This window comes from Theobroma cacao, chromosome 6, assembly GCF_000208745.1.
Source record: "Theobroma cacao cultivar B97-61/B2 chromosome 6, Criollo_cocoa_genome_V2, whole genome shotgun sequence".
NCBI classification, from domain to species: domain Eukaryota; kingdom Viridiplantae; phylum Streptophyta; class Magnoliopsida; order Malvales; family Malvaceae; genus Theobroma; species Theobroma cacao.
Window position 1 is genome coordinate 26,086,509 of NC_030855.1, and position 11,611 is coordinate 26,098,119.

General features: G+C 39.2%; 3 protein-coding genes across 7 annotated transcripts; 2 read left to right on the forward strand and 1 right to left on the reverse strand.

Annotated features, from left to right (window-relative positions):
- LOC18597343 (nudix hydrolase 2) lies at positions 236–5,124 on the reverse strand. Of its 4 annotated transcripts, XM_018123776.1 has the most exons (11): positions 4,676–4,766; positions 4,083–4,288; positions 3,886–4,007; positions 3,522–3,736; positions 2,995–3,060; positions 2,718–2,855; positions 1,830–1,907; positions 1,706–1,756; positions 1,549–1,583; positions 1,031–1,139; positions 236–758 (listed from the first exon to the last, which is right to left on the reverse strand). In XM_018123776.1, the coding sequence occupies exons 3-11, from the start codon at positions 4,004–4,006 to the stop codon at positions 567–569; spliced, it is 1,005 nt and encodes a 334-aa protein (XP_017979265.1). In that variant the 5' UTR covers position 4,007; positions 4,083–4,288; positions 4,676–4,766; the 3' UTR covers positions 236–566. The 4 variants fall into 4 exon arrangements, with proteins under 4 accessions (XP_017979265.1, XP_017979264.1, XP_017979266.1 ...); XM_018123775.1 differs by lacking the exon at positions 4,083–4,288 and having other exon boundaries at positions 4,676–5,115; XM_018123777.1 differs by lacking the exons at positions 3,886–4,007; positions 4,083–4,288 and having other exon boundaries at positions 4,676–5,098.
- LOC18597345 (trihelix transcription factor GT-2) lies at positions 4,676–7,056 on the forward strand. 2 transcript variants are annotated; one of them, XM_018123774.1, is made up of 2 exons: positions 4,676–5,044; positions 5,876–7,056. In XM_018123774.1, the coding sequence occupies exons 1-2, from the start codon at positions 4,683–4,685 to the stop codon at positions 6,735–6,737; spliced, it is 1,224 nt and encodes a 407-aa protein (XP_017979263.1). In that variant the 5' UTR covers positions 4,676–4,682; the 3' UTR covers positions 6,738–7,056. The 2 variants fall into 2 exon arrangements, with proteins under 2 accessions (XP_017979263.1, XP_007026376.1); XM_007026314.2 differs by having other exon boundaries at positions 5,879–7,056.
- On the forward strand, positions 8,318–10,729 carry LOC18597346 (nuclear transcription factor Y subunit B-6). The gene is made up of 2 exons (XM_018122722.1): positions 8,318–8,471; positions 9,974–10,729. The coding sequence occupies exons 1-2, from the start codon at positions 8,417–8,419 to the stop codon at positions 10,558–10,560; spliced, it is 642 nt and encodes a 213-aa protein (XP_017978211.1). The 5' UTR covers positions 8,318–8,416; the 3' UTR covers positions 10,561–10,729.

Genomic DNA, 11,611 nt, shown 5'->3' on the forward strand with positions numbered 1-11,611 from the left:
CCGAATGAGAGTTGAAAGATGAACTACACGTCGCCTAGCTAATTAGCCATGCCCCGGTCCCAGTGGTTGGGTTATTTCAGGACCCAATTAATCATATAATAAGGTTGGAAAGGAACATCAAACTTAAAGCAAACCACTTATGTCCAGATGCTAACCGAACCTTTAACAGTTTAACACTAAGTTACAATCAGACTGAAACATACATGATAATTTATGGATAACAAAATGAAATCAATTGCCAGAAATTAAAGTAATATTGCTTTCATCCTTATACATAATACATCACAAAAGCGTACTTTGCAAATATCTTTGATCAAATGCCAGAAACATACAAGACATAAATTCTTGAACTAATGGTAACATTAATTTATTACAGCTTTGCTTTCGAAAGAAGTAACATTAGACATTGAATGAATAATTCACTTAGCTGTATAGCAGGAGGGAAATAATATAAAGAGGAAGAACCTGACAGAGCAGCATTATGCCCGTACAAATAAAGAATGTATTTATGAATTTTAGAAGTTGAATCCTTGCCCATGTATAATTTTAGGAGCCATAACCAGGAATTACTGGCCATTGAGGTCACGATAGTTAAAGTACATGTAGTTCTTCTCATCCGAGAATGGTGATGAGGTAGGCACTGGAACAAACCCAGAATATTTTCCATCTTCCTTTGCTTTGCATATGTCAACAATATATTTTGAAAGCTCATTTGTCTGGACAAATGGCTGCGCTGCATATTCTTCAAATGGCATCCACTGCAGAAAATTAGAAATAACAATGAGAGGTTTTATCAAATGCGGACTATTTACCCGTATAATCCATCAGCCTTTTCTTAATTTTGTTGATAGTTTAACAAGTTGTTCAAAAAGTACTAACCAAAGAAAATATAAAATCAAACCTAAAGCGGTTCAGATGAACAGCACATACTTATAACTCGACATTAATTATATCTGTTTTATTTGTTAAGGGGAAAAGGAAAAAACTTTCAAGTTTTAACTTCATTGTTCTCACTATGACTGCGAATTACCTGAGCTGCCTCTATCTCAGATTCCTGCTTCTGGATTTCAAAAGAAAGTGGTTCCATCAGGCACATGAAGAATATATCTGACTTTTCAAAGAATGACTTGTGGCTTTGTCTGTAAAGAATGGAAGCAAAGGGAGTGAACAAGAATCACTTACTACCAAGAGAAAGAAAAAATTCATTTAGTTGGCTGATAGGAGGAGTTAGTTTTTCAATTGATCTCCGATTTGTGAAGTAGTCAGTCAGGATTTGAGGAATATCAAATCACGGAAATGCTATTTCAAATGGAACTGCAAACCAAGCTACTGTGGTGCAGGAAGTGGATATTGTTTACTTGTGCTCCTTAAAAGTGTTATTACAAACATATGAGAGACATGATTTCCGTAGGGACCTCAGTGAAGCATTCATGTCATTCAAGGAGAAACTACCTAAGTATAATTTAGAAAGGTCAATTTCAACCTAAACGGGAAGAGCACATGCTTGTGTTTTGGTTTTAAGTAGCAACGCTTACACAGATTTCATACCTGAATGCTAGTACTTCAATAAATTTTGTATCAATCTGAATCAGCAAAAAGACCCAAAATGTTTCAAATCATTTATAAATACAATACACCTTCTCAGGTTGATAAGGGGCAATAACTTGTATTGCATGTACATATAAATTGAATAACTGTTACTTACTGCTGTCTCTTCTTTCACTTCTCTAACTGCAGCTGTGCAGAGATCTTCGCCCTGGAGATGAATTTGTTTAAGCAGGGTAAATTCATGCCATAGTATTATATCTAGAATCTCCTGATGCACTTACCTCATTCACAACTCCTGTAGGGAACTTCCACACACCTGTACCCCGAAATCGTCCAGTGTTCTCTTGCACCACTAAAACCTGGGATTGAGATATGCAAACCAAAAATTTGAGAATAATAACCTTGATTGAAGTCCAACAGCAGTTTGAATAATACAGCTTTTTCTCAATAAGCACATCTCAGAGAAAGAGAGAGATAGTGAGAGTGAGTATGCAAGAAATAATTAGTAGCAGCTCCAGCGTTAAAATTAGTTAAATATTGAAGATGGTGATAGATAGTACAGAAAGAAGGGGGGAACCCAGCCGCTCAGAAATACATATGAGAAAGTAGAGGAGTAAAGGAAGGGCTAGGGATGCCTTTCCCCTCTCATGCATCAACATATACCATGCATAGAAAATTGCAGGCTGGTTTGAGCATATATAACATCATATGAACCATCTCCAACATGATTGAGCAAAGGGACATTAGTAAATCTATGTATACTTTGTTGCCATCTATACTGCAATTAATTACTCAACCAACAATGCATATCAAAGTAAGAAAGAAGAGTTTTTGTTATGGTTATTATTGTTTTTAAAAAAAGATTAGCACAATTTTGGAGCACACTTAATCAAAAAGTTTATGGTTTACGAACTCTTTTTCTCTTCCAAAGAAGACTTTTGGTGATTAGCAGTGAATCATTAAACAAAAATAACTGACATTTTTTTTCTTTCCCTTTGAACTAAAAGTACTGTGCAAACACAATTATGCTAATTTTTTTAGGAGCGCTTTCATTCTGGTATGAATGTGTACAAGTAAAAACGGTCACAGTGATATATCTTATGCAAATTCCCTATCTATTTATCGAAGTTTAGAAGCCTTAATTAAAATGACAAGCTACAGGGAAGTACCTCTCTCTTTTCATTCATGACAAATGCACCAACGCCTACCCGGTGCGAGGCATTTGCTGGAAGAGTATGTGTACCTCCAGGAATCCAATAAGCAAGCATCAAGTAATTGGGCTCAGCATGGTGAAACCAAAATCCTTCCTGAGCAGCAACACAATGTTAACAGAAGCATATTCCAGGGATGAATGGAAGAAAAAATAAAACTGGCTACCACAAAGTTAGCATTCAACAGAGCTTTCTAGAAATCAGCTTGATTAGGTTCTAAAAGACAATAAATCACCTTGACAGCAGCTTCAACAAGATTGACATGCTGAACAGGCAATTTGATCCAAACACCCTTTTTACCCTGCAAAACATGTTCTTGCATGATTCACTAGAAACAGAGAACAGTATGAGAGACAAAAGTGCACATGATAAGGAACCATATATGCCCAGAAGCAAAAAAATTCAAGCTGTAGAATGATGTGTACTGGCTGTAAGCCCAGGTGTGATTTTGCAGAAATGACAAATCAGCAAGGATTTTTACCTTTGAAAGGACACCAGACCATATAAAACAGAAGGTAGTAATCAATCGAGCATCTCATTTCATTATAAGCATGCAATAAATGCAACAGTTGACATGATAAGAAGGAAGGAAAGGACCAGTGAGACTAACAATGAAAGAGAATGGTAGTATAAAGAAAGGCATCACGATTCATGAGGAAAGTGCTATGGCGGACGCTTTCTGTGGGCTGTGGCAGAAACTCCGGACTTGGCAGTACAAACATTAAATGGCATTGGCAGAAAAAAGTAGAGTAAGAAGAAAACCTGGTGACGCCACTGTGCAATTGAAGCTCTAAGACTCGAAGCAAAGGCTGCAGGGTCCATCGGCTCACTCATTTCAACAATTACTCCGCCATACCTATCGTTGACCGCATTAAGCTGTTTAAATTCTTGAACTTGTTCTTCATTTTCAGCAATTACATTCACAGGCGTTGAATTCGCAGATGCTGACATGGCTCTGTATCTGATACTATACCCAGCTGCAACAAGACAAACACTTTCCACATGATCATGCTCCATCTAATGAAGATGCAAAGCTAATGAAGACAATTACTAGTAACTGGGAAATGTTTACCAAGTTTTCGACAAGAAAGTTTTTCTTCTATTGAAGAGAAATTAGCATGGTTACCTGTTGAAGAAGACACCTTTACTGCAGGCCAAGTTGGGATCTTTGCTGAAAATCCCAACAAAGACGATAGATTTCCGTTTGTAATGGTACAACCAAGCAATGCAATCCTTCTTAACATCATCCTAAGGAATTATATACAATACAATTACTTCCAGTCTAGTAGTTAATAAGAAATATTATTATTCTGACTGATTGACCTTGTCTTTGTCGTGGATGAGACTTTGAATTGAATCGGGGTGCCGCGTTAGCTGTTGAATGAGTCAGAAATGCATGGCGAATGGCCGACCAGTATGCAACACGGCACGTCTTGATATAGTAATAAAATTACCACTGTGATTAATGATAATAATCTGGTCGTCCAAGTTTTTTCCGATACCACAGACATGGAGAAGAAGACGAAAGACTGTTGATCAAATCAACCAAAGGGTATTAATTTATCGTGGGGTATCTTGGGAATTTTATTTCTTTTTCCTAACTCAGGTCTCAAGATTGCGACTTTGAACATGGAACAGGAGGGGAAGCTGAGAGGCTGACACGTAGGCAAGGGGGACAAACCGTAAATATCCACAAAACAAAGGTTAAGAGCCGTAATTTTCTGAGACGCTCAAGCCAAGCCGGGGATTTTTGTTTTACCCTTTTTACTTCCATTTACTAACACATTTCACCCACCCTCCAACCCAAACCCTCGAATCCACGCCGCACCCTTTTTTTTTTTTTAATAAATTTTTTAAAAAAATTCTACTGATAGTAATATTTTGTACTAGGAATTAGTAATATTTGAAGTTTTTACCGTGAAGATGGAGCTTTTCAACGGCGGCCGGGAAACGTTCCCTCATCATGTGGCGCCATTCCCTGATTTAACGGCTATTGGTATGATTGAATCAGCGGAGGACTCAATGATGGGAGATCATCGTCCAAATCTGCCGCCGCAGAAGCTGCGTCCGATCAGGTACAACGGGAGGTCCCCGGCGAGCTCTCAGGCGGAGGATACTTCGGAGTTCGCGGAGGTAGTTGAACTTGTGGGTGACGAGGTGTGTCCGGTGAACGGAGACTCCGGTGAGTACTTGGAACCTCCTGTCAAAGCCGAAGTTGGTGACGTGGTGGATACTGGCGGGGGAGATGGGCCGCCGAACTCGGAGCACGGGGGGGACTCTTCAAGGTATGTAAAATGCGTATTGCTACTTGATGATTATCCTATTCATTAAAAAAGTACAGCTTAGATTCGGGACATCTGTTTAGTATTTATTTAATTTGAAATAATTACTGCGTTAAGAACTTGCAGTATAATTAGTGTAAGGTAATTAGCTACGAAACTGACTTTTCTTTCTTTTTCTTAGTCCGTTTTAACTGGGGAGCTATCACTTTACGTGAATCTTTTTTCTTCATACCAAGTTGTAAACTTTAGTTCAAATTCAACGTTTTACGTGGTCGGATTTACATGTGAACGGCACTGGCCTCTATTTTAGTAAAGTACATGGGAAAAGACTATTCAATTCAGTGTTGCATTTCTTCAGCTTGTTGGGCGGTTTATGGACGGCACGAGTCTTGTCGTGTTCAACTTCCTAGTTTTGTTAATGTCGGTGAGTGTTGGTTGGGGGGTCAACCAGTTCAAGGGTGCAAAACATGGGATCGCTAGTTGGCTTGGATCTTTATACTAACTTTAATGATCTTACTTTAAAAAGTGTTATTCTGACAAACTTTACAATCCCATCAATCATTTGTCATCACTTTCTGTCTGTGTTATGGAAGACTCTTGAGTTGTTTCTTCAAGTCCTGCTTTTCATGATGGTATTATTGTTCCAACTTTGTGAATGTGTGCATTTCAGATTAGTGTGTGAAAATCTAATATAACTTTGTTGAAGGTGGAAACTTGATTCGAGTTTGAGATACAGTACGGTATCAATGCAGAGAGTTTGAAGCCTGTTTTAGCACTTTCTTGATCATAACTATTAATCGAACTAAATGTCTTTTGACATTTTCCTTGTTTCAGCAGCTCATCTTCAGATAGTGATGATAATGATATGTCGACAACTTTGAATGAACCTTTAAATAGGAAGAGGAAGCGAAAAAAAAGTAAAAAGATTGAGCTTTTCTTGGAAAAATTGGTCATGAAAGTGATGGAGAAGCAGGAACTGATGCATAAGCAGTTGATAGAGACGATTGAAAAGAGGGAAAGGGAGAGAATAATTAGAGAGGAAGCATGGAAGCAGCAGGAGATGGAAAGGATAAAAAGGGATGAGGAGGCAAGAGCTCAAGAGACATCTCGCAGCATAGCTCTCATTTCCTTTATAAAGAATGTGCTAGGCCATGACATTGAGATACCCGTACAATCAACAATTTCATGCATGGAGGAAACTGGGGGCAAAGAAATGAGTGAAGGCCACATTCAAAAGGACATGATTAGTCTGTGTGATCCAATTAATAGATGGCAAGAAGGGAAAATGCAAGCCAATGGGGGTGAAAATCATGTTCATGAAGACATTGGCATCAACTGTGATCCAAGTAATCGAAGATGGCCGGATGCTGAAGTGCAAGCCCTTATAATGCTTCGAAGTGCTTTGGAACATAAATTTCGTGTTACAGGCTCCAAGTGCTCCATATGGGATGAGATATCTGTTGGGATGTATAACATGGGCTACTGTCGAAGTGCAAAGAAGTGTAAAGAGAAATGGGAAAACATCAATAAGTACTTCAGAAAGTCCATGGGAAGTGGCAAGAAGCATCTCGAAAATAGTAAGAGATGCGCATATTTTCATGAACTGGACATGCTGTACAAGAATGGACTTGTTAGTCCAGCAAACCATGTGAACTGGACCAAAGATGAGAATGAGGACAGGGGTGAATGTCAGTAAAATTAGGATTGCTTTAACTTTTATTAAGGTGGGTTGTGAGTGCAGGGACATCAAAGCATGAAAAGCTAGGAAATGTTGATAGATGAATTAGGACTGGTTTTGGGGATTCCTATGACTGCAGTGACCCCAAAAGCGGGTTCTGAGAATGTGATAGGGGCCTGATATCATTGCATTTTAGACTTTTGATTTAATATCCATTTTTTGTTAAAAACTATCTCTGAGTCATTGATATATATCCTCTTGTTCTGTTAATTGTTGACTGTTTATAGAAGATGGTTATGTATATAGTTAGTTGCTAGTCCTAAATCATCTAGCAAAAGATGGATCGCTGCTTTTGATTTACATTTTCCCTTCTGTTAGTTGATTCTTACCCTCACGTTATCTGTTTTCAGGAGTTTTGCTTCTTCGTTTCTTTTTGATGCCCATTTCTTGTTGACAACTTTTTCTGCAGAGAAGCCAACAAAATTGCATTCCAGGCCTGTTAGTTTTATATTATTCCTTTAAAAATAGCAGCAGTAGACTCCCCTTTCCGCGCGAACATGCACAATTTTTTCTTTTATTTACCATGTAACGGCGGTCCATTACAAAGGTGTCAGACCTCCACTATATCGAGTAGAAAGTAACGGTATGCATGGCTTTAAGTACCAAAACATTCATCGAATTCATATAATGTAGTAGTAGTAGTTAATTTCTAATAAACAACCAAAGAAAATCTGTGTATGGCAGATTAATATGTCGACGACCATGGCATTGTCATCGGCTACAAATTAATAAAGAAGAATAATGAAAAGAAAGAAACAAAATGGGGAAAGAAGGAAACATCGATCATTTGCAGGCGTGAGAGAAGTAGATGAAAATGGCAACCAACGCCAAAACGAAGATGAGGAGCATGTAAGCAGAAGGAGGATGCAATGGTCCCATTCCGAGCGGAGCCAAGAAAAGCACAGCGGCTACCATCAGCATCATGACTATGGAGCCAATGCTGCACCCGTACTCTTCCATATTTCTGGTACTTAATTAATAATATGTTGGAGACCACAACAGAAGTAATATATATATATATATATATAGAAGAAGCGAAGAGAGCAAATGAATAGACAAAAACACCAAAGTCAAAACTTTCCTTGAATTAGCAAATCGAAAGGGGCATTAGAGTTCCATAAATAGAGTTGTTTCGCATTGCATATTGGTGTCGCTTTGGCAAGAGTTACAACGATTGGGGCAACGCAACGACATACGCAGGCAGCAGCATCCGACGTGATGTTTTTTGGCCCCCTCGCCCGCATGCAACTGCAAGGGGAAGGAAAATTGATCATCGCGTTTTCGAAGGACGTGTCGGAGTACGTGGCCACGTGTCTTGCTGGCTTTTATTTTATTAGTGAATATATTTTAAACAAATTCAAATTTGCACGTGAAATTCTTTTCCTCATTAGAGTTAAGTCTGATCACCAATAATCCTGTGCATTTTCTAATTAGATATGATGCTAATACTCGTACTGCCTCGTTCGCGTCGCCTCGCCACGTGGTTTCGACCTTTTCAGCACTATATATGTTGACATTTGCCAGGTGCTCTCCTTCCTACCCTCTTAATTACAATTAAGACCGCGCAGGATTTACTTCTTAAAACTGTCTTCGTGCGAGAGAGGGAGGGGGAGGAGTAAGAAACGAGCCAGAAAGAGATGGAACGTGGAGGCTTCCATGGCTACCGCAAGCTCCCCAACAACACTACTTCCGGTAAAGTATATATACTTGAACAGACAAATAGCTTGAGAAACTGGTGAAATTATTGCTGACTCTTCTTGGATGCTGTTTTCTTCTTCGTTTTTTAATTATCAACATGCATAGTGGAATGTATTGTTTGAGATGATTCGACCGGCCCTCTCATTCCTCTTTCCTCTTTTCTGGTGGTGTGGGAGGGACCTTAAGTACTCTAGCTAGTGTATATTGGGATTATCTCTTGCATGCAAATAAAAACTTTGGTTTCAGCCTTTGTCCTGGATTTGTCACCAGTTCATCAGAAGTCATACATATAAAACTCATACCAACTCTTTTAATGCTCAAATATATGTATATGTATTTGCAGATGTCTCTTCAGCTTTCATTGTTGTTGTTTCTTTCATAGGCTACGGCAGCGGTAGAGTTTGCACTCTCTCTTTTTTATGTGCTTGTCAGTGGTCAATGATCTCCTGAGAATGCCAATGCCTTGCCCATTACTCCAATCTTGTTATTTTCGCCGAGCTCTTCTGCTCTTAACTTTTAGTAGCATCAGTATCGTCGGGTTGCATGCCACTGCTAACTGCTTTCTTTCTCTCCATTGTAACATACAGTACTCTGTTTCTTTCTCTCTCTCTCTCGATTCTTGAAATCCTTTCCCTTCTTCCTTCAAGCCGTTTCCTTGTGTTCCTCCCCGTCCTCTCATATTTTCAATGGTCCATGTAAATGTGTTTAGTGGTTTGGTCGAGCTGATGAATATCATCGAAATAGCTGACGAAATTGGAGACACAAGCCTATGTACAAGTGGCATGCCATATTTGAACCCACAAAAACAAGTGGCACCCATGCATTCTCCGGCATCAGGATTCAGTCAGGACCCCACTGTTTTTGTTGTTGAAAGACCTGAGTCTCTTTTTCTTAACAAACGAACAAAGCCATGCAGACCGGTTCAAATTTTGAAAAGTCATCAAACTTTTCCAGCTTAACCAATTCTAAATCCTGGTGGGCCTTTTGCGTGCGTATACACAACTGAAAACGCGTGACAAGAATACACGATCGATCCTTGTGAGTCAGTGCCATCGACGTAAGTCGTTTGTGGGTCTAACACTAGCTAACGCGTTGAGCGGGGCTTAAGTGCAGGTTTCCAAAGTCCATTCTAGCTATATTACAGAGACTAAAGTACAATTGAGTATGAGGCCAATTTGTGTGTTTTGTTCTGTCTTAGTTTTCTCGTGCTCTCGTGCCCTTTTATGCGGAGAAAAGAAGTCCACTTACGGCTATATATGGGCTTAGTTCAACCGAAACTTTAACCCATTGGGTCGGCTCACCTGGTTGCGAAGAACCAGGTCACGCCTTGTCTTCTGTGGCTTGACTTGTGCTCTTTCAAATGTTACATATTTTTCTCAGACCCCATAAAAGAAAACACAAGTGTAACTAAAGAGAATTGCATGCACTTACAAAAAGATTTTTTGGTTTTTTTTTATTTGAAACTAAGTTAGCACAACATGCATTGTTTGTTCCAGGACTGAAGGTACCAGAGATGAACATGAGAATGGCTGAAGTCAACCATACAAACAACCACTCAAACTCTGATGACAATGAGTGCACTGTGAGAGAACAAGACCGCTTCATGCCAATTGCAAACGTTATCAGGATCATGCGCAAGATCCTCCCCCCACACGCCAAAATCTCTGACGACGCCAAGGAAACAATCCAAGAATGTGTGTCCGAGTACATCAGCTTCATCACTGGCGAAGCCAATGAGCGCTGCCAACGTGAGCAGCGCAAGACTATCACTGCTGAGGATGTGCTTTGGGCGATGAGCAAGCTAGGCTTCGATGACTACATCGAACCTCTGACAGTATACCTTCACCGCTACCGCGAGCTGGAGGGTGAACGTGGTTCGATCAGAGGTGAGCCACTGGGGAAGAGAGCAGTTGATTATGGAGCTTTGAGTGTTGCTGCTTTTGCACCGGCGTTCCACATGGGGCATCACCATGGGTTCTTTGGGGGTGGAGGAGCCATGGGAGGATATCTCAAGGATGCATCCAATGCAGGGTCATCACAGGCTGCAGTGGCAAACGGCGAACCATTCGGGCACCATAAATGAGGCAGCAAAGGGCGAGGAAAGCTTGCAGCTGGCTGGGCTAGCTAACCATGTCACTAACTCACTCAAGTTTTATAAAATTTAAGATGTTTTAATGCTTTTCACTAGAACATGATGATCCGTATGCTCTTTTAAAACATTTCTAGTAATTCTTAGCCTTATTACCATCTAATTCCCTCTTTTTCTTGTTTGTGACTTAATCGAACAAGGTAAATTAAAGGTTATAAGCACCAAATAAGTATAACTTTAATGGAGGTTTTTGCAAAATATAAATTTTCGTTTTTGGGCCTCCTTCATGGGATCTTTTTAATTGGGGCCTACGTAGCTTAAGTTCAGAGATTTAACCCCAAACTGGCTCTCTCTCTCTCTCTCTCTCTCTCTTTTACCAACTACGGGCCGTAAAGTGAAATTGTTATTAACAGTTTTTACCAAGCTTGCTTTTGGGTGTGTCACCCGCTCTGAGTAATTAGCCGAGTTGGGTTAAGTGTTCGTCCCTCGCCACGTGCCATACGCCCCACACGAATTCGCAGCTTCTAAAATCTCAACTCCTTAAAATATCCTACCACTACAACCACGTCATCATCTCTTTTTTTTTTGTCATCTTTACTATATTTCACCCTCATTTCTTCTTTTTGTTGGATTCTTACCCTCTCATTTCTTCTACTTTTCATTCCTATCCACCATCTTTCTTGTTTTGGCAAAACAACTTTCTTTTTGTGTAATTCTTTTTTTAGTAATTATGTTGTTACCAAAATTTTTACTTTGAGCTAAACAAACAAATAATGCTTTATGTTAAGTTTTTCATATTTTTATGTAAAAATATTTAGAAAGTAGATTACATACTATATATATATATATTTATATTTATGTGTATTGTATAAAAGTAAATCCAATTAACAAAGCACCAAAATGTTTCAAAATCTTCTATCGGGACTTCTTGTCGTTCATGTGACACATAAAAATAAAAATCTAAACGTGTCACTTAAAGAAAATAAATACATGATCAAATGGGAGAGTTTTTGTGGACTTCCCTGTTATATATTGATAATAAATT

What these genes read in the sequence shown, in the direction of transcription:
- LOC18597343 (XM_018123775.1), bottom strand. Translation starts at nt 4,006, where the DNA reads ATGATGTTAAGAAGGATTGCATTGCTTGGTTGTACCATTACAAACGGA. An exon ending in AAGTGAAAGAAGAGACAGCA is followed by an intron (nt 1,584 to 1,705) that starts GTAAGTAACAGT and finishes TTGCTGATTCAG; the next exon opens with ATTGATACAAAATTTATTGA. An exon ending in ATTGAAGTACTAGCATTCAG is followed by an intron (nt 1,140 to 1,548) that starts GTATGAAATCTG and finishes CATTCTTTACAG; the next exon opens with ACAAAGCCACAAGTCATTCT.
- LOC18597346 (XM_018122722.1), top strand. Translation starts at nt 8,417, where the DNA reads ATGGAACGTGGAGGCTTCCATGGCTACCGCAAGCTCCCCAACAACACT. An exon ending in CCCCAACAACACTACTTCCG is followed by an intron (nt 8,472 to 9,973) that starts GTAAAGTATATA and finishes TGTTTGTTCCAG; the next exon opens with GACTGAAGGTACCAGAGATG.
- LOC18597345 (XM_018123774.1), top strand. Translation starts at nt 4,683, where the DNA reads ATGGAGCTTTTCAACGGCGGCCGGGAAACGTTCCCTCATCATGTGGCG. An exon ending in CACGGGGGGGACTCTTCAAG is followed by an intron (nt 5,045 to 5,875) that starts GTATGTAAAATG and finishes TCCTTGTTTCAG; the next exon opens with CAGCTCATCTTCAGATAGTG.